The sequence below is a fragment of the Rousettus aegyptiacus genome, unplaced genomic scaffold, assembly GCF_014176215.1.
Source record: "Rousettus aegyptiacus isolate mRouAeg1 unplaced genomic scaffold, mRouAeg1.p scaffold_m13_p_4, whole genome shotgun sequence".
Classification (NCBI taxonomy): Eukaryota; Metazoa; Chordata; class Mammalia; order Chiroptera; family Pteropodidae; genus Rousettus; species Rousettus aegyptiacus.
Window position 1 is genome coordinate 139,685,308 of NW_023416307.1, and position 21,471 is coordinate 139,706,778.

Below are 21,471 nucleotides of genomic sequence, written 5' to 3' on the forward strand. Positions count from 1 at the left end.
CGGCTATCATACTCTGTCTTTACCCTGGAAGCAAAGAAAAGCATGGATTTTACAGTAACATGTGCAGTTACTATATGAAGAAATAGTTTTAATATCTTTTGTCTTAAAGCAGGGGTTCAGAAAATGGAGCCAAATCTGGCCTGTAGCCTGTTTTTGTAAATAAAGTTTTATTGGAATATTCCACACCTGTTTGTTTATGTCTTGTCTGCAGCTACCTTTTCCCTATAGTGGCAGTCCTGAGGAGCTATGAGGGAGACCAGGCATGTGGCTCACAAAGCCTAAAGTACTTACTGTCTGACCCTTTACGGAAAAAGTTTGCTGACTTTGTCCTAAAACATGAAAAATTAATAGGATGGCTTAGATTAGAAATGAATGCTTTGTTACTTGTTTATAATAATCTTGTGTGTGAATTCAGGAAGCCATTTCTGGATTAAGCCATTTCCTGGCTGTGTGACTTTGGCCAAGTCATTTAACTACTCTAAGCTTCAGTTTTCTCCTGCGATAAAGGAGATTTAAAAACGGATAATGATGATAATAGTCCCTGCTCTCCTTCATACTTTTATCATCATGGAGCAAGTGGGGTAATGTGAGTGAAAACACCTCAAATCATCCACGACCACATAATATAGGTTGTTAGCAGAGCCTGCGGAATTGGCTGAAACCATCATCATTTTTGTGTTATTACATGTAAGGATTTCTATGCAGATTTCATTCTTTTCATTCATCAATTTTTTTCAACCAACATTTATTGCGCTCACACTATGTACTGAGCACTTTTTTAAGCACAGGGTATTTAAAGGCAAGGCAGCTGAAGCCCTTGGTGTGCAAGCGATATGCCATGTCATGGCAGACGCGGGCTCCTATCAACTCCTTCCTCCAGCTTGGGGCCATTTTTTGCCATCTGATATTTTTAGTTGTCCATTTGCGTGGGCCAAGAACAGTGTCTTCTAACTTCTTTCTAACCCAGCATCCAGCATGGTGTCTGGCCCTGCCAGGTGCTCAATAAATAGTTGTCAGCAGCTGGATGTGGTTGGCTGGTAGTCACCGCCCTGTGCTGCCTTCTCTCCCATGTGTTCCTTCCAAAGGTTTTCTGCTCTAGGTTTTCAGCAACTGCTGAAGGCTTTCCAATGCTAGACCACAGTGCTAAGGAGGTGTTTAAAGAAGTTGCTTCTGAGGCTTCTAGGTGTGTGAATTGGGGATGGGCCTGGAAAACCCATGAGAAAATGGTAATTGCAGTATTTTAGATCAATGTCTGAGAGGCTGGGAAGGAAGGGACAGTTGACAGAGAGTGTAGGGAGGCAAAGGTGACACAACTTGCTTTACTCATATTAGCTTATAGAGAATCTCTTAGGTACATCAGGAGCAACTACTATTTTGATAGGGAAATGTAAGCGAAGGCCAGGAAATGAAGACATAAGATTAATATGTAGGTGGAAGATGAGGAGGTGAATAATGTTGAGATTCATCTACACGAGGATGACCCTTGATATGGTAATGGTGCTAACTCTGCTTATGTAACACTGCTATGTGAGGGGGATTGTGCCAAGTGCTTTACAGAGACTTCCTGTTTCTTGTTTACAATGATCCAAAGAGGGATAGATGAACCTTTTATACAAGGAGAAAATGAGGCTCAGAGAGGTTAAGTAACTTGCCCAAAGTCACACAGCTAGTCATTGGAAGAGTTAGGATTTGAACCTAGGCAGGCTGGCTCCAGAGTTCACACTTCCAACCAGAAGCCTCAACTTATAGGCAAAGTTGTAAAGTTTCCTGAAGGATGAAACATAAAAAAAAAATTTTAAAAATTTTTTAAAAAGTAAGCCTTGGGGCCTGCTCACAGTTGAGAGATTGGTAAAACTTTTTTTGAATTATTATTATTTTTTTAAGTTTTCCATAGCAATTTCTTTTTTAAGAACCAAAATTAAAGCACTTTGAAATTCTCATCCTTCTCACATCAAGAAATAGTGAGAAATACCATTAGGAAAGAAAAACACAATCAACGTTCTAGCATTTCTGTAATCTGAATAATTCCATATAGAAACGTAAGAATCTTTGAAAATAAAATATCCCCCAAGTGTATCCTTTTGACCTGATATGTTATGTTCATCTCCAGCACTAAAAGAATCTTCATATTACTCAACTGGAAGGTTTGGTAAGGATATTTACTATCTATCTTTCTACTTTTAGTCACTCCTCCCATACTATGGTCCTCAAGGGAGAGCGTAATTCAGCTCATCATTTAGGGCATTCAAATCTATAGACAGTGACAGAAGAGCTATCATACAACTTTGGAATTTTTGATGTTTGTTTCTTTCTGATGCCAGATAAACTTTGGTTACGGGAGTGCATATGACCCTCTGGCAAAAGGGGAAGAACCAGCTTAGGGATGGATGGGGGGGTGGGGTCCAGAGCTCCCCTGCTCCCCAGCAGAGCCCCAAAGCAGGCAGCACAGCAGGCCACATTTAGCTGAGTTACTGCTCCTAACAATGTGTAGTCACACGCCCTTGGAGTACTGCCAAAGGCCTTTGAACCTTGGTCTTAGCTGCTGCCATTTTGCCTGCTGGGGGTTGGTTTCTCAGCAGGGAAGATGCTGGAGAGGTTCGAGGGGTCTGTGTGTGGTTGTGGGTGTGTGTCTTCTCATTCCTGTGTTTGCGTCTGGGGGACTTTCCTACTTTATTGCTCTGACTGGAAAGGGAAAAAAAGGGGCTTTATTTCTATCCCCTTAGCTTCTTTCTTTTTTAGTTTTCCAGTTTGACTTCTGGTCCTTATCACGGGGTAATTTTGTGTGCGTGTGTGTGTGTGTGTGAGTGTTTATGTGAGTGTGTTTGTATATACGTGTGTGTGTTTGACTTAGATAGAGTCTATAAATTCTTAAACCTGCTGCCAGGGACTTTGCCAGCCTATTGCCAAAGAAGTTGTGTGTAGTCTCATAAGAGAGATATCATTGTATTCTCCCAACACCTGGGTTACACCCATTCTCTTGAACCAAAGACCATTTGCCTTCAAATCCCTGCTCAAAGGTTTGGTCCGTATGACCTTGAGCAAGTTACCTAACCACCCTGTGTCTCCAATTTCTTTCCTGTAAAAAAGAAATACTAAGGATAGCTGTCTCATAGGATCATTATGAGGATCGAGTGAATTAATATATGTAAAGTGGTCAGAACAGAATGGAGATGCTGGCTAGCCCATCGTACATGCTCCATAACTTTGTTATTAATATTGTTGTAAGTTATCGATTAGGCTCTAGAGATGTTTCTGTCACCTTCTAAGGTAACAATATTAATCACATTAATATATGGCTTACCTAACACTTTTCCCCAAAGTACTCTAATAATGTTATAATTTTTGTGTTTTTATAGTTTTGTAGTTTACAAAATATAAACCCTGCAATGTAGTAAGCACACTTGTCATCTCTGATGCTCGGATTAGGAAACAGAGGCTCAGGAAGGTGAAGTGACTGTGTACAGGCAGAGTTAGGGACTGAGCTTGTGCCTTCTACCATCTAGGACTGTGCAGTTTCCACTTCTCCGGAGCTGCAGGGCATTATTTGCTCTTCCACTCCTTTGTCCTAAAGTCTCCCCACAAGTAGCATCAGCACTGTTTATAATTTGGGCCAGGCTATTCATTTTGAGGGGTGGGGACTGTCCTGTGTATTATAAGATGTTTAGTAGCATCCCTGGCCTTGACCCACTAAGTTCCAGTAGTGGCCCCCAATTAAGACAGCCAGAATGTCTCCAGATACTGTAGTAGCTCGTGGGCAAAATACCTGCTGGTTAAGAATCATTGCCCTACATTAAAGAAAGTGAAAGGGAAATGTGGGGGGGTGGGCAGAGGTCCTGGTTGGCTATCGCTTGTTAAGCCCTTACTGTGTGCCAGGCAAGTTGCAAACATTGTCCCCTTTCACCAACTCAGCAACCAGAATTTTAGGATTGTCTGAGTTTATAATGAAAGAGACACTAGGGCTCTGAGACTGTAAAGAAACTCTATTAAGTTAGTAAGTGGCAGAAGAGGGATTCCAATCCAGGTCGATCTGGCAGTGAAGCCTGTGCCCTGGCCGTCATTTCCCGCACACCATTTTCTATAGGCTCATGGTGCTGTAGTTTGTTGTTGTTGTTGTTGTTGTTGTTTTAGGAACGAGGATTAGATTGGTTTCAAAGTTATTCTGAGACCACTAACATGATTGTACACCTGTAAATAACAAAACAAAAACTCCTTGCAGCAAACATAACCAAGTAAACTTTATTTTGTTAAGAGGGGTGTGGCTAGATTCTGGTGTAATCTCACTTGCACTTTTTTAGACCTCAGAAGGGTGGCAAGGATTTTCGTGTGACCAAGCATAATTTCATTTTTATCTTCCTTGAGTATTCCAAAAACTATCTCCTTATTACTTTTCTGTAACTCTGGCGCCAGTGTGGTTTGCAAATAAATACATTTACGGTGCACAGGCCAAGAATTGTGTATGAAATGATATGCATTTTAATGCTCCGGTTTTAATCTGTGTGCAGGAATTTGAACAGATAATAGAATGTCAGTTATTAGTGCAATAATTGCTTTTTAGAAATGATGGGAATCCTGATTAGAAGCAGAATATGGAACTGAATCGTTTGGTGTTGAGATACACTCTTTGGGGGATCTTAATATTGCGATGCAATTAGCTTCATCCACACATGACTCCTGAGACCCGTTCCAACATTTGTTCTGTGAATACAGTTCCATTTCTAATGTCTCTCAGTTCACATCATTATTAAGTAGTTATATGGGTAGGCCTGTTAAGTGATTTTAAGGGGGAATTTATTTGAACCCTGTCATAAGCTATCTTAGTATTGTCCTAGAAAATAGTGATATAAAGCATCATCTGTTAAAAACGTCACCCCAAATAACCTATGAGATAATTTTGACTATGTTCCTTGAAGCAAGAAAGCACATTATAAAAATGAAATGTAGGAGTTGAACGTGCCGTGGTCCCTTATGAAAATATGACAGCACTTCCCATGGTCAAAGTCAGTCCCAGGAATAATTTCTGCTGCTGGCTGGGAGCCCAGGCAGGTGTAGCTATCATAGAGAGTGATTAGTGGATGCTGAGCCTCTCTTTTTTAAGGCCTAAACTATCTTGTCAAATTTAACCATATCTGGAATCAAATCAGTGTTCGGAAAATTATAACTGTGAATTAAAAGATAGGGAGGGGCACAATTCTGCAGTTTTCAAGTTTGAATAAATAGTCCTGACCACACCCCACCCAGTGATGTTTCTAGCAAAGGAAATAAATGAAGGAGATGGAAAATGAGAAGTTAAAAAGCTGTGGGTTTTCATGAAATAATAGTTATATATATGAAGCCATTAAAATTTCTTCTATAAAGGCTGAGAGAGGCACCGTGTTCTTAAATTTCCTCATTGCAGAGTTCCTGGTCAGTTCCCTCCCCAGAGTTTTGGGGAGGAGTAAAGGGGTTAATGGATATTAAGCACTTAGCACAGCCCCAGGCATACAGTAAGGGCTCAGTAAATAGTAGATACTATTAGTTCAAGCTCTTCCATTGTAACTTTGAACCCACTGCCAACTAGAACCCACTGCCAACTAAAATCCACTGCCAACATTCCGTGGGAGAGAACGAAGACTTTTGGTGAGCATAAACACACACCCAGCTTGAAGATCTTAATGTATTAAGTACTTAAGGTAGAGTATTTAGTGAGGACCTGTGCAAAGGGGAAACAGAGTTCCCATGCCAAATTGACTCATCAAAATGTTTGAGATTCTGGGGAGGTGAGCACAGTAACAAGACATTTTTAAATCAGGGTGTCTCAAATGTTGTTAATGTGTATTAGAATAATATGGGAGATTTTCTTAAGATGCCTATTTAGATTGGAAGGCATTTCTGGGTAGAGCCGAGAGTTCCCAGGTGATGGAGATGCTGCTGACCTGGGACCACATTTTGCAAAGCAAGGCTTTCTTTAAGGAGTCAAAAAATCAACCTCCCCCCCTTCTCTTGTCCCCCCAAGTCCCCTTCCCCGCACAGCCCCTGCCTTTTGTCCCCTGCCTGGGTTCAGCACCTGTTGCCTGTGTGGTCAGAATAGCAGGGATTCTCATAACCCAGCTCCAGCCCTCGGCCAGGATCCCGGGTGACCCGGGCAAACACACACTTCTTCAGGGTCACGGGCAGGTTACTGAGTCAAGACTGCCAAAGGCCTTGGATGATGTTTTCCTTCTCCCCCCACCCGCTCCTTCCTTTGCCTGCCCCAAACTCGGGACTAATCTTGGAACTGCTTAATAATATCAAAGCCAGCAGCAGTGTGCGGCAAGACCATTTCAAAGCAGCATTTTTCTTGTTTGACAATTACCTAATTTCAGAATGCGATTCACAGATTTGCAAAACCCACGTGTGTGGAAACAAACCGCTGCTCCTGAAAGATTAAAAGCCCCTCAGGAAGAGGCGACAGAAAAATTAAATGAGCGACAGTATGGAGCTCTTTTGCCCCCCTCTAACATTTGGATTCAAGTAAGTTATATTTTAATAAAATATCTACATGCGCACTCGCACACGCATGCGCACATGCACACAGTGGAGAATCTGGTTCTAATTACTTGTACTTTAGTTGAACTTTGGCGTTTCCTTTGACTTTCTCCCTAATGTATGTGAGCTGTGGGCCCTGCGATCCTGCAGTGAATACACAGAAAAAAAAAAGGGGGAAAAAATCCAGACCGGCTGTCTTTGGTGCCAACAAAAATGAAGCCCAACTGAATGTTTTGACCAAATGCAACACTTTGCTATTCTCCCTTAATTAGCTGAAATTACTCCCTCCCACCGGGTCCCAAAGCCCTGGGCTCAAAATTCCCCTGGGGCCATGCAGGAAATGCCTTTTGCTTTACAACTTTTTTTTTTTTTTTCTTGTAAGGCTCAGCTGCCCAGAGAGTGCATTAAAATACTGTCTTAATCATGGAAGGTTCTAGTAAAAAGGCAGGGCTTTCATAATACAAGATGCCTGCCTGCCTCTAATCAGGCCTAACATAAAATCCTGAAATCTGTCAACATGGTTTAGCCAGCAGTAAATTAGTTCTCACAAAGAAAAAAAACTGTATACTGAGCTCTCTCTCTTAAAAATGGTATCAGCTACTTAATCTAACCTTTAGAAAAATGCCAAGCATGTTAGGAATTGTGAAGGGAACTATTGTTGGAGGCTTTGTGTTTAAATGACACTCAGGTGTGTTGTAACAACAAAGACATTTATACTGTTTTCTCAGGTGAGTTAGGTTTGTAAGTGCCAAGTCTTTTTAACAGGCAACAGCATTAATTTTTTTCCCCCCCTCTTATTTTGGGAACAAATTAACCCCCAGAGTTGTGGCCATGTTTAAGAAAGCTGTGTCACTGGGAGCATTGGCATTCTACTTTGCACCATCCTGGCTAGTGGAGATTTCATTAAGCTTGTTTTTATTTTGCCTGCAAACGGCCTCTGAGTTTGAAGTCTTTCAGCGTAGTGCTTTTTAAAGTGTTTCTGTGGACCTGTGTCCATTCCTAAGTGGCCTACGACCAGTCTACGATGAGATAAGTGTAGAGATTGAGAGCAAATATTTAGAAACTTTTACAGCAATTTGACAGAGTAATTTTATATATTATTATTATTTTATGTTGGTGCTTGTGTTTTGGAAATCAATTTTCTAAATCCTTTCTAGAGATTCATTTTATATATTTTTTCTAGGGATTTGTTTTTATTTAATTGTCTCAATTCTTGAGGGAGGGATTGGGAGGTGGGTAAGAAATGGTACTTTGCCTTAGTCTGAAAATCACTAATTTAAATCAAATGCCTGCCTCCCTAACCCCAGTAATTCCAATGCTGGTCTGGACCACACTTTGAGGAGCATTAATTTAGAAGTAAATAAGATCAGTAATGAATTTTATGCAAGGAAAGTAATTCTAGCTTTGTTTTCCTCAGTAACAGCCATCTCTATGTTGCAGAGATGGAGAGGTTTAAAATGTGCGATGGAAGCTTCTGTCTGCAGGTTTAGTTTGGCTCGCTGTCCCCTTTTGCATGTGTGCAGCCCAGAGAAGTCCCCTTAGCACCTCTGGTGCCGACTCTGCTCTGGGCAGGGACTCACAGAGCCAATCATTCATCTTGCCCAGGTAGCAGAAGTTTCTCTGTCTTGGCCATTCCCTGACAAAGCAAGACAACCCCGTCTGGTTAGCAGTCCAAATGCCACATCAGAGGCTACTGCTTGTCGGGGATGCAAGCACCAAAGAGAACCTAATAAGTCAATAAGTAAGCAAGGAAATAAATAAAAGCAGGAGGCAAAAAGCAGATCCGAATTATTCCTCAAAGGCTCCTTCCCCAAACTGAAATCACATCAGGTTGGTTGGAGTACAGTTGTTTTATTGAATGACACAAGCCTTTTTTTCCCCTTGGGAAGTCTAAAAACTGCTTTTTTGGCCTCCCTGAGATCGCTGAATGAGCTAATACAGGACACATTCTCTGCTGAGCCTGCAGAGTTTGCAAGCAAAATTTTATCATTCCATAGACTGATTCTGTTTGTCTGAAATAAGGAACAAAATGTTTGAGGCCTCTCAAGGGCATTTGATGAATCTAACTCTAATTTAAAGGGACTAATAGATTATTGATTTAAGCAAGATGACAGTGAACAGATCAATGGCCAAGCGCCCTGTAGCTACCTTAAATACCAAAGTGACTAGTGAAAGGGGAGCCATTAGACTATCCTTCTCCCTTGTTTGCCATTGTCTTGACGGTAGTAGTGGTGCTGGTGGGGTGGACAAAAGGGGAAGGGGAGCCCTAATAAACCTTGCCAAAATATATTTTGCTAAATTACCAAAAAGGCCAGAGGTTGCATTAAAGTACGAATTTGCTTTTATATTGATACCGTATCCTGGCTATAATTCTAGAACTTGTTTTGGCCTGTTTGCTTAAGGCTAGCTTTGGCAATCTTTTTCTTTGCATTATTCTCAGTACAATACGCCACACAGAGGAAACAAAGGACCGTAGATTACCAATTTTGAGGGCGATATATATAGTCAAATATTTAACTCTTTACTAGAGGTAAGGAAAATTTTTCTGAAGATTATTTCTTATCATATATGACTTTTTTCGTTTATGTTTGTGTGGGCTTCACTTATGGCATTTGTAGGATTCAATTTCAGACCACAATGGAAAGAATCAATTTATTTTTTAAAATCAGCCTGATCACCTCCTCTGGGAAGTTCCTTTGATTTCTCCTGGGGCTGAATAAAACTTGAAGACCTCTTTGTCATTTTATGATATTTATCATATCAGTGGTTCCCAAACTGCTGCAATTTGGATTCACCAGGAAAAAAAAAAACAAACATTTTTTTAAACACTGAAGACTGATTCCTACTCACAGACATTGTGGCATAATAGGTCTGGGATAGAACCTGCCCATTAGAATATTTGAAAGCTCCCCAGATAATTCTGATGTACAGCCAAGTTTGGGAACTACTATGTTATATTTTAATTGTTGGTTTACTCTCTACTAAGCCAAACTTGTCAAGGCTAAGGGATTATATCAGGTACCGTCCACCGTATGTAACACAATGCCTGGCATGTTATAGTCACTCAGAAAAAATAAACAATTGAACGCATGAACATCCATTGTACAGATATGGGAAAGTTCAGAGCATTGCTGGTGAAATCACCACAGCCTTAATAGAGGTCCAGCGCCCTCACTATTGATTGCTTACAATAGAACATTTTCACTTATGGCAGCTATTCAGGAAAAGCTTTTTGGATTCATTCATTTTAAATGACTCTCGTCCATAGAAGAAGACTTTTTCCAACCTTTGTAAAGTATTTTGGGATTTTTGAGGCCTCCCCCTTTTTGTGTACTTTGCCCCGAGTCTCTTGGGTATTAAATTGCCCTCAGTGCTGTTTCCTCTCTTTGGGAGGGTGAAATGCTGTACTCTCTTGAGTACATGTATTTGAAGTGGCATATTTATGGAAATTACCACCCACTTTTGAAATTCAGGGCATAGCTCTGACAGCTGAATCCAGCCCTAACAATTCTATTTACAACTTCCCTAGTCAAGCCAGATTAGCTGTTCTACAAGAGCGAGTAGGACATGAAAACACACATCCCCCACATTGCTTCTGCAGAGAACACAATGCAGGATTGATCACAGTGGTGACGACAGGCTTCTGTCAGTTGTTGAAACACTGAGTGGAAATTGAGGCACTCAAGTAGAACCAATCCAAAAGATTCGAGAGGCATCTAGGGAAGGGCCCATTGTTTGATTTTTAGGAGTGTAAACTGACAGCTTTCAAGAAGTCAAATTTATCAACATGAATTAAAAACTAACAAAATATTTTAAATAACCATACCTTTTAAACTAATAATTCCACTTCTCAGAATTTAATATAAGGAAAAAGTCAGAGATGTGCTGAGGTTAGCTACAAAGATGTTCATCATAATGAAATGTTTTGTGGGAAAGATACTTACTGACGTGGAAATAAACTCATGATAGAACAAGTTAAACAAACAAAGTCCCAAATAGAATCTATGGTATAATTCCACTTTAGTGAACAAACCAACCAACCAAAAACATTTATATGCATAGAAAAATGATCTGGAAGGTATACGCCAAAATGATAACAGTGATTTTCTCAGTGAAAAGATTGTAGGTAATTGTGATTCTGTATATGTTTCCTTATTTGCTTTTTTTTTTTTTTTAAAAAAAAAAAAAAACCATATATTATTTTGTACTTTTAGCAAGTATGTTTTTTCTTCATGTCATTGTTACTCATTTGCTTTTGGTGAAGTTGATTAGCGTGAGGAATGCTTTTGCGTTTACAGCTTGGTAGCTGGTCTGATAAGCTTAATGACATTTCAGATGCTGACCCATCTATAGAACACTTAACATAATCATGCCAAACTACCCCAGAGTAAGGACTTTCTTCCTCCCAGCTTCCTCGGTTTTAAGCAGAAAAGACTACTAGATTTATCTACTAGACCTGCATGACTCTAATGAATTCATTCCAAGATTCTTCTGAATTATGAAAATGCTATAATTATACTTGAGTCTATTCCAAATGGATAATTAATAACTTTCTAATGAAGCCAATGAGTACATGAAAGCAATTTGGGTTCCAATTTTATCATTTAACAACTTAGAGAGTACTTAGTATTTGGAATGAAGAAGAAAAAGGAAAAGGAAAAAATTTATCAATTCAACAAATATTTATTGATCACCTACCTGCTTTGTGCCAGGACCTCTTCTAAGCCCGGAACACATACTTGAGGGTGTGACCAAGATAGAATATAAATTGTATGCAAACAAACTTTCTAAATTTAGACATTCATTAGAGTTTTATAGAAAATAAAATAATGGGATGTAGTGATGAGGAGTGAGGAGCGGGCATTTTTCTTAGAGAAGTCATCTCTGAGAAGGTGGCATCTGCTCTACGACATAAGAGATACAAAGGAACCAGATTTGTGAAAGTCCGAGAATTTGCAGTAGGAGAAATGGCTAGTGTGCAATCGCCTTAAGCTGGTATGACAGTTTGGCCTATTCAAGAAATAGAATAGAAGCCACATGTTTAGAAGTCAATAAATTAGGAGAATCGTTGGATTTGGTAACATTGCTAATGGGCTTGTCATTTAGAGCCTTGTAACACAGAGTAAGGAGCTGGACTTTGATCTAATTAGTGACTATTGGAGAGCTTTAGGCTGGTGAGTGAGAGGGATCGATGTTAACTTTTTGAACAATTACCTTGACCGCTTTTTTGAAGCATGGACCCTCGGGTACAAACATAGGTACAGTGAAGAGGCTAGTGCGGTAGTTGAGGTGGATTACTAGCCTGCTGTGGCAGCAGGATTGCGAGACCAGGATGGATCGATTAACAGTATGTTTAGGGGATAGAGTTGACCTGACTTGCTGAAAGTTTGGCTTTGGACTATTGAATCAGCAGAATATCTAACCTGGGATTATGAGCAGTGGAACAACTAGGAATGTTATACTCAGGAAAACCTGCATATTGTCAAGTAATTTGGAGATTAGAAGATTCTGGAACATTATTTGATCCCTTCAATCACCCCCTTTCCAATTTCCATCATACTTTATGAGCATTTTTGTCTTTGAACTTAAATCTGGAGAGTAGGCATAGGAGAATACATGTGTCTTAAATTCTATAAATTCCTATTTCCCATGGAATTTGGGTGCTTAAACAATGAGATGGGGGAAATCATGTATTTTTAAATCTAGAATAAGGAGCAACTTGACTCTGTGCCATCAGAAGTATAAATCAGTGCTTCTCGAATATTAATCGTACCTTCAGTCAACTGAGGTTTTTGTTAAATGCAGATTCTGATTCCATTAGCTTGAGCTGGGGCCTGATGCTATGTTTTCTAATAAGCTCTGAAGGGATGCCGATGCTGCTGATCCAGGGAGCATTCTTTGAGTAGCAAAGGTCTTGCCATTATTAGTATTAATGAAGATCAGTTGTGGCTGTGTGCCAAAGTTGTGGCTATTTTGGGCATTTTCTTTATTTGTCCTCAGGAAATTTTCTTTTAATTAAGTGAACAACAGGGTCAGACAAGTTATTTCTGAGACTCTAAGTTAATCAAAAGCTGAAGGAAACTGAAGAGTATCAAGAGCCTGGGGTTTGCAGTGTGAAGATCTGACTTCGTGTGTTGGCTCTGCTACTGCCCTGTTGATCTTGGGGAAGTCACTGCACTCCTCTGAGTTCTTGTGCCTGCTGCGATGACTGGTTTTGTGGGCCTATCTTTGCTAATGTTATTGCTGAATTTGGGGCAGAGGCTGTGAGTTCACTGGTGAAAACGAAATGAACTGAAATCTGTTTTCTCTCCATCGTAGCGATTGAAACACAGAGCACCAGCTCTGAGGAACTCGTCCCGAGCCCTCCGTCTCCACTTCCTCCCCCTCGCGTGTACAAACCCTGCTTCGTCTGCCAGGACAAATCATCAGGGTACCACTATGGGGTCAGCGCTTGTGAGGGCTGTAAGGTGAGTACCCACGGCTCGGTGCCTGGAGCACTCTCGTTCTGCGCATGCTCCGTGAAGGTGACCTCCCCAGTTCCAGAAGTGGGCTGCTTTGCCATCTGTGACGTCACCTCCAATCAGCATGGTGGGCTTGGTTGCATTTGATGGTTTCACTTCCTCCTTATATCTCATCGGTTGAAAATTTAGAAACTTCTGCAAATGACTAGGGCCAAATGTTTGGGGACCTTTAAAATAACACATAACAGGTCTTTTCAGGTAACAAGAGCCTTTTAAAGGAGTTCTGAAAAGCATCACCCTGTTTCTCTTTAAAACATGCTGTCTGGTGCCTTTATAGTTTTATTTTATTTTTAAATATGACTGACAGTCCACTGAATCAACGTGCAGAGAATCCAAGGTTGAAATTGGGATTTATCTTCTGGCTGTTTCCTCAGCCCTGTGGCCTTTGAATTACAGTTTGATTTTCAGCCTGTAGGGACTCGCTACTGTGTGTGTGTCATAAATTCAGGGGAACTGGATTTAAAATTCCAGCCTACAGAGTAGTGGAGGCTGAACATGTGTCAGAGAGGATATGGCTGCTTTGAATCAAGCTAGACAATTGTTATCGAGTCCAACAGGCTTAATTGAGTGAAAGAGCTTATTTTTTTTAAGAGAGAAAAGAAACAAAGGATGACTTCACAGGCAAATCCAACTCGTCCATAGACAGTTTTTCAAAGGAACTATGGCTATCTTGAGCCAGCTCTTCTTCCCTAGATATACAACTTCTTTATATTCTCCCCAGTGAGTGTTCAGGTCTGTTGTTTATATATCTAAATTGTGTGATTCATTGGTAAATTGTCAACATTTTGGAATAATATTACAGGTGCTCCCATTATGGCATTTGTGTTTTCATGGCATTTGTATTTAGTTTATTGGAGTTTGCACTTTTTGTTGCTGTGTGTATTGGTTCGGCACTATTGCGTAACAAACCATTCTAAAACCAAATGGTTTAAACAATAACTTTTTATTTAGCCTACAATTCTATGGGTCAGCACTTTAGGCCAGGCTCCTGTGGGTGCTTCATCTGGTCTTAGCTGTGCTTCAGGGTGTATCTCTGGTTAGCTAACTGACTCTGCTTCTGGGGGTACTGCCTATTGGCTGGAGTCCCTCAGCTCTCCTCCACGTGGTCTCTCATTGTCATTGGACTAGCCCTGGCCATCCGCACAGGCTGAGTTCCAGAAGAGAGAACAGAAGCACAAAAGGTCTTGAAAGGCGGAGGCTCAGAAGTGTCACACTGTCACTTCTGATATGTTCTGTTGGCCAAAGCAAGTCATAAGGCTAGCCTGTACTCAAGAGGTAGGAACTTAAACTCCACTTATTAATTCGAGGAGCTGTGAAGTCACATTTTAAGAGGCAGGCAGGAAGGAAAATTAGCTTCATTTTTGAATGTAACCTACCACCCTGCATCTCTAGTTGCCTTCGAAAATAGAGTCTGTAGGACTTGAGCTCTATTGCCCACACCTCACACACACTCTGGCCCATAACGGGCGCTTAAAGATGTAAGTTTAACAAAGACATAAATGTTACTCGGCTCCTCAAAGAAATTATATGTTTCACCTTCTTTCGAATCATTTCAATTAACATGTATTATTTTACAGGGTAAGGCCAGTTTGGGGAAATTCATTAAAAACAGGCATAACTCTCTAACTCTGGTATCATTTTGGTTGTTTTAAAATAATTCCTTTCTTTAAGTAGCTTCAGATATACTGGTCAGGAAAGTTAACGTGGCAACCAGGGGCAGCTAGATAAAAAGCGAAATATTTGTGTATCTAATTATTGCTTTATTATTGATCACCCCTAGCTGAATCTACTTAAATTTATCCTGAGATTTGAGAAGGCTTTAACAGAATACCAGTTCATTTTGTCCAATATATAAATAATTTGTTGTGCAATGCATAAGTAATTTTCTAATGCTCATTTGAAAGTTAAATGAAAAAAACACTCCTATATTTCAAAAAAGTTTAAGTCATCTCATGTCCATAAATCTTAATGAGGTGTGTTATAACTCAGCTTACCTACTCCCATTATATCTTGGGAAAAGAAATTATACAGTGTGTCTCTTCTCATGCCAGATTCCAGGCCCTGCATATTAAGCTGTTTCACAATCTGCCTGGTACAAAATGTTTTAATCAGCCCTTAGTCAGCTAATTCCCTGAATCTCTTGTTTTAATTTGGGATTCTGACTCTTTTTAGGAAAAACCCCAACAAAAACAACACCCACATTGGACCAAACAACTTTGATAAACTTGGTTAAGCTGTTCCGAGTCATGTTAAAGATATATCTTTTTAACAGAGCTTTAAGCCCAGTAACGTCAGTTGACCTCCCAGCCAGCTGTCAAATTTGAGGGTTTTTGTCTTGTGAGTGGGTGTCTGAAAAGAGTAGGCTGCCTTTTCCCCCTTGAGAAAGACTGGTCTGTATTTTGGCTTGCTGGGAAAATACAGTGGCACGATTCACAGAACTGAAAAACATGAGAATACAAAAGCTTAATGGACTAGCCAAAGAAAAAGAAACATAACTTCTTAAATTATTTTTTAAAATTATCATTACAATGCAGAATTTATTGTATAAAATATATGAAATTAAAACAACCATAGTTTTACTCTAGGAGCAGAAAACCTATTGTTTTTTTTTTCAGTAGAACCCGTTTTTCTGTGGGCATATGGATATTGCTATTTTTGTTATTTTCTTTTTTTTAATAGAATTTTATCTTGCATACTGCTTTTAACCTTTTTAAAAAAAATTTAATAACCTTTCATGACCAAATTTAAACAACTGCATAGTTTTTATGGTTGTACCATTAATATAGTAGTTTATGGTTACATCATAATTTCTTTAACTAGTCCCCTATTGTACAATTAGGATGTTTCTAGTGTTTCACTGTTTTAACTACCACTTTAATATATGGGCTTTAGGTATGTATCTGATCATTTTCTTGGGTTAAATTAGTAGAAGTAGAATTTCTCTGTCAGTGTCTTTATACATTTTTAAAGCTTTTGATACAAATTGCCAAAATGCCCTCTAGGAAAAGTATATCAATTTAAGCTCTGTTAGTGTGTAAAGCTTAATCTTAGTGAAAACTATCTATTAGGAATCTCTCCCCTGTGATAATTAGGTAACGAATCAAGAAACAACTTCTATTCTGGAATTCAACATATAATAATTTGGTTGTTTATAATGGTTCCCATGCATGATAGGCAGACTGTTTTGAGCTACCAGGAGGTACCTCTAGGCTCCTGGTTGACCTATGAAAACTGGCCCATCCTTTGCCTGGAGATCAGAGATCATTATCCTGGGCTAGGAGCCTCTGTTTTAAGTAGAACTCCCAAACAGAACCCAGTTGATATCTTTAAGAAGTAATACCCTTCTTAAAGAAGTGGCTTCTGCCTATCATTACCATGATGACCTTATTGATTATTGTTTGGGAAAGAAAACCTGTCTTCCTAGGAATCAGGAGGCAGTCTCAGCCTCAGAATTTAATGAATAGGTCGTGGTTCCCCTATGAATGGCCAGTGGCTGCTATGTTGACACAGCGTCACCCTGGTAACATAGCCACTAGATGCACCATAGGGATGCCCCACTTAGGGGATTTCCGGCTGAGCAATGGCAATTTTTTGCAGAGGACAAAGAGCACATAAAATGAATGTGTGGTGTTGTTAGCCAACAAGGTTTAACAATGTAAAGTAATAAAGCAGATTTTCATGTCTTTTATAAAATCTAATTACTCATTGCTAGAATGTATGCACAATTTTGGCCTTCATCATATTTTACATTTCCATTTTTGAAACTTTCAAAGAATATGGAATTTAGAGTAATAATACCAGAATCTGAATCTTAGCTACTGGCTAGGCTACTTGCCAGTTTTTTTGACTTTGGGAAGGCAGTTTTAATTCTCAATTTCTCTCTTCTCATTTGGAAAAATGGAAATAATACCACCTATATCTAAATATTGTTGTTAGGATAAAATGAATTACTATAAAGCAGATATACTAATGCCTGGCACATAATACATGGTACATATTCTTAGTTATCATTTGTATTATCATTAACTTATAATGACTGTTGCACGCAGTGGTGTAAAATCAGTTATAATCTTAGTATTCTTTCTTACAATGTCCTTTTAGCAATTTCACATTCCTTTATACAAAAATAAACACAGCCTCCTTCCTTCACGATTCAAGTTAAGATCCAACAATTCCATGGAACCTCCTCTGGTTACCCTAGTAAGGGGTTGGCAAATTGTTTCTGTAAAGAACCAGATGGTAACTATTTTAGGCTTTGGAGGCCATATGGTCTCTGTTGCAATTACTCAACTCTGCCATTGTAGCATTAGAGGAGCCATAGACAATATGTATAAGAATGAGTATGGCTATATTCTAATAAAACTTTATTCACAGAAACAAGCGGTGGATCACATTTGACCCTTCGGCCTAGTTTTCTGGCCTCGGCTAAAGTGCATGATGGTATGTCCTTTCTTACAGTTTCTAAAACTGAGAACTGATGGCCCAAAGCACTTTTGCCAAAGGTGGTAGGCCAGCTGCTTCTGGTGGACTATGGGCGGCAGGGGTGGGCATCATTCCCAATCCCCACCTGCTCAAGCAGAGTTGCCTAATAAGAGTTGATGTCCACTTGCCCCAGGCTCCATAGCAGGAACTTCAAGACCACTTTCCCTGCCTAGTATTTCTCTACCTCCTTGCTTCCACTCAGCTCCTACTTCCGTATCATCTAAAGTCAGAGAAATTAGCAATTTTCTTTCAAATGAGCTACTTCCAAAAACACCTAGCATCTTAGTTTGGAGTGGTTTTTGGAATGTATTTCATGAGCTGCTCTATCAAATAACCCAAAAGCTTGTTGACTTAAACCAATAGACATATATTATTTGTTATAATTCTGTTCAGATATTTTTAAAATAACTTTTCAAATAACCCAAAAGCTTGTTGGTTTAAAACAATAGACATTTATTATTTGTTACAATTCTGTTCAGATATTTTTGTCTGGGCTGGCTTGGCCTGGGTCAGGTGGTCTACACTGACCTCACTCAGATGACTGGGGCTTTAACGGGGTGAACAGATCCTGTTCCCAAGTTGTTGTTCCTCATATGTTAGCCTAGCCTGGACTTGTTCACGTGGTGGTGGATGGGTTCCCATCAGTAAGAGAAGACATCACCAGTGTGCACACTCCTGGTTGTATCATATTTACTAATACTCCCTTGGCCAAAGCAGTTACATGGTCAAGTCTAGATTCAATGCAAGTAGAAAAAACTTCTCCCCTTAAGGGGAAAAGTAGCAAAGTCACCTTGCAAAAGAGTTGGTATACCAGAGCTGGCATTTGATTATATGCTATCTTCTACTATTCCCCAGTTTCATGGGTAAGTTTCTTCTGGCAACTACGTTTACCATTTCGTCATCCTTCAGCATATATTTATTGAACAGCTACTGAATTTCAAAGCCAATGCCAGATGCTGGAGATGCAATGGTGAACTTGACAGACAAGTTCTTTCTGGAACTTACCGTCTTATGCAAAGGAGTAGATAATAAACAATTTGTAGTTGGAAGGAAATGAACAAATGGTTGCATATAGAGTAACTGAGGGGTGCCTGATTTAATAGGGGGTCAGGTGAGAGCTCATGGCTGAGAAGGAACCAGCCATGTGAGTGAAAGAGGAAACCATTTTAGGTCAGAAACTGAACACTAGATTCCAGGGCCATTTCGTCCTCTCTTTGGTGTGTTCATTAACTTCTCTGGCCTCAAAAAATTTGCAAAACAGACAGAAATCCATAAGTTCGAACTCAGTCCTTTGCCAAATACAACACTAAAGCAGTGAAACCATCAGTTGAGCTAACTTATTGTTAGGGATAGCGCATATGGCATCGCAGTCCCTGCTTTTGCAAGTCCAGGGGTGAGTAGGGAGAAGGAAAACACTACTGTTCTTGGATACCTTCTCTTCCCCAGAAATTTAGGCATTTTTTACCTATATCTCATTTAATTCTCACAGCAACCCTGCAGAAGGTAGGCTTTATCATCCCCATTTTACAGGTGAGGAAACTGAGGTTCAGAGAAGTTAAGAAACTTGGCCAAGGTCACACAGCTAGCTAGTCTTTGCCAAGGCTAGGATTAAAATCCCATCCCATGCCTTTTGGAAAATACCCAATTGCTTCATCCACTTTGAAACAGAAGGTAGGAAGCAGTGGTATGTTATGATCTAGACCAGGGGTTTCATGGGGCAACAAATTAAAAACAAAAACAGGTGGGAACATACTTAAAAGCAAAACAACCTTACTGCTTTGGTCATTTCGTAAAAGAAATGACATTTTTACAACAAAATGTAAGAGAAGGAAGAGCTTACAAGGCAGTCTTTTCCTAAGAAGGGGCAGTTGTCAGACAGGACCCACCCATGGGCACGCTCCCAACTGCCGCTTTGTCCTTGTTCTCTCTGCTTCGCCATTGATGGGTGGAAACTTCCCATCCATAAGCCAGCATTTGAGAGCCACTGTCCAGCCCATATATAGAGCCCCTGGGGTGAGGCCGGGTGCAGCCATGATGGCGTGCCTTCTCCACAAGGGCGCAGAGGAAATGCTTGCTCAAGGTCACGTTGGTAGCCTTCTATTTAAAGCAGGCTTTAAGAGTTGAAACTCCACTAGCCCCCTTGGTCCCTCAGGGTTAATTTGGTCCATTTTCTCATCTGCCTTTGTTTTCTTTGCCTCTGAAGAAGGGAGGCCCTCATCTCCATGAGTGTAAGGCTGCTGGGCTGTTATTTTCCTGGCAGACAGCAAGTAGTGTGTTCAGTCACAAAAAGTTTTGCAATCAGGAAGATGGATGTCTGTACTTAATTTTAGAACTTCTATTAAATACTATAAATGTGCTTAGTGATTTTATTTGGCCAAGACCATTTGAAATGACATTTTTTTTTTAATTGGCATGGATAAACGTGAACATTATGCTCTGTTTGGAGAACATTTTGGGCTTTGCCCACCCTGATAATTGCATCTGTTTAGAGTCTACTGTAGTATCAAGCCCCAAGAACAATATAACACACTAAAGATAATAACAAAAATAGGGCAATGTCTGCATGCCATAATAGCTAAAATTGAATTATGAAACCTGCCATCAAATTCATTGTTATGGTTCTTGAACCACACAGAACAGTAGGTCCCCTTGTAGATCCAAAGAGCTATTCGCCTTATTAAAATCGACCAACAATTTATTTATTCTCATTCATCAGGCATTTATTAAACACCTCCTGTGAGATAGGCTCTTGGTAGACAAATGAAACATTTTCATGTATTTTGTTCCAATGTGTTGTCCCAATGTTTAGAACATACATAGAATGATGCCTGTTAAATTATAGGTACATAGTAAAAATTGACTGAATGTATGGGTGAATGAATGGGCGAGGAAACAGTGCCTGTGTCATGTGCTATGACACTTGTGGTTCAGGGGTTTGTTGGGCTCAAGAAGGAGCCTCACATCCCTCTGACACATTTGGGGAAAGCTTTACAGAAAAGACAATTTTATAGATGTGCGAACATTTTCCAGATGAGGAAGGGGAAAAGTTGAAAATGAATCTGAAAGCTAGGAAACTTGAACTAGCCTATGAAGAATTATGTGGAAAATTGGAAACTCACACATTCTGTTAACAGTAGTTTTTCATAGCCCGTGCAAGCAACTGGGGGTCAGCCAGGCATTACAGACGCTCAAAGGGACTTGCGACATACCATTTTCTCAGAGCAGACTTCTCTAGACCCGCAGGTTAAGTCCCCCTCTTTTACATTTTCTGTTGTTCACCTTTGGAGCACTTAATGCAAGTGTTATTAACTACTCTGTGTGGAGTCATTTGTTTGCCGTCAGCTTCTCTGGTCTCACTCTAAATTCCAGGAGGCCCAGAGCTGGTCCTGGATCACAGCTTTTACCCATGCCCAGCACAGTGCTCTACACATAGTAGGACCTCAATGCATCGATGTTTTTATAAAAATTTAGATCCGAATATATGGTAATTAATATAGTAATAAATGACATGGAAGAAAGCATATATAATTCTATGGTAAAACACATAGTAGTATAAGTTTACATATTCTAATTATATTATGAATTGCACCTCATTATATAGGATTTGTGATGACACATTCATGTAAACTTTTTTGAAATTTTCTAAACAGGGCAAGGTCTCTAGTGGCCAAAGTCCAGATCATTTGGTTAGTAATTTCTGCCTTCCACTCTGAGTTAACCCTTTCACTCCAAAAGATCTCTTCTCTTTGAGACTGTCTTTAAGCAAACTAAGGACTAGCAACTGGAACGATCTACTGAAGAATGCCGGGACTCTTAATGAAAATAAAAATCTCAACGTCTCTCGAAAACTTGAAACAGCTGAAATGGCAATCTGGCTTTACCTAGTAGTAGTTCTTACAGAAGGAAAAACCTCTTTTCTTCTGGATAAATGTTTTTCTAAATTGAGAAATCATTTTGAGTTGAA

General features: G+C 39.8%; 1 protein-coding gene across 10 annotated transcripts in view; it reads left to right on the forward strand.

The window, feature by feature from the left end:
- The window catches only part of RARB (retinoic acid receptor beta), a 647,500-nt gene that overhangs the window by 504,226 nt on the left and 121,803 nt on the right, over nucleotides 1-21,471 (forward strand). For 9 of the 10 annotated variants that reach the window (XM_016124866.2, XM_016124868.2, XM_016124867.2 and 6 more), the window contains one exon: nucleotides 12,823-12,971. In XM_016124866.2, the coding sequence (XP_015980352.1) occupies nucleotides 12,823-12,971 (149 nt within the window). Of the gene's footprint in view, nucleotides 1-6,355; nucleotides 6,490-12,822; nucleotides 12,972-21,471 lie in introns of all 10 variants that reach the window. The other variant, XM_016124872.2, reaches the window with a different exon arrangement.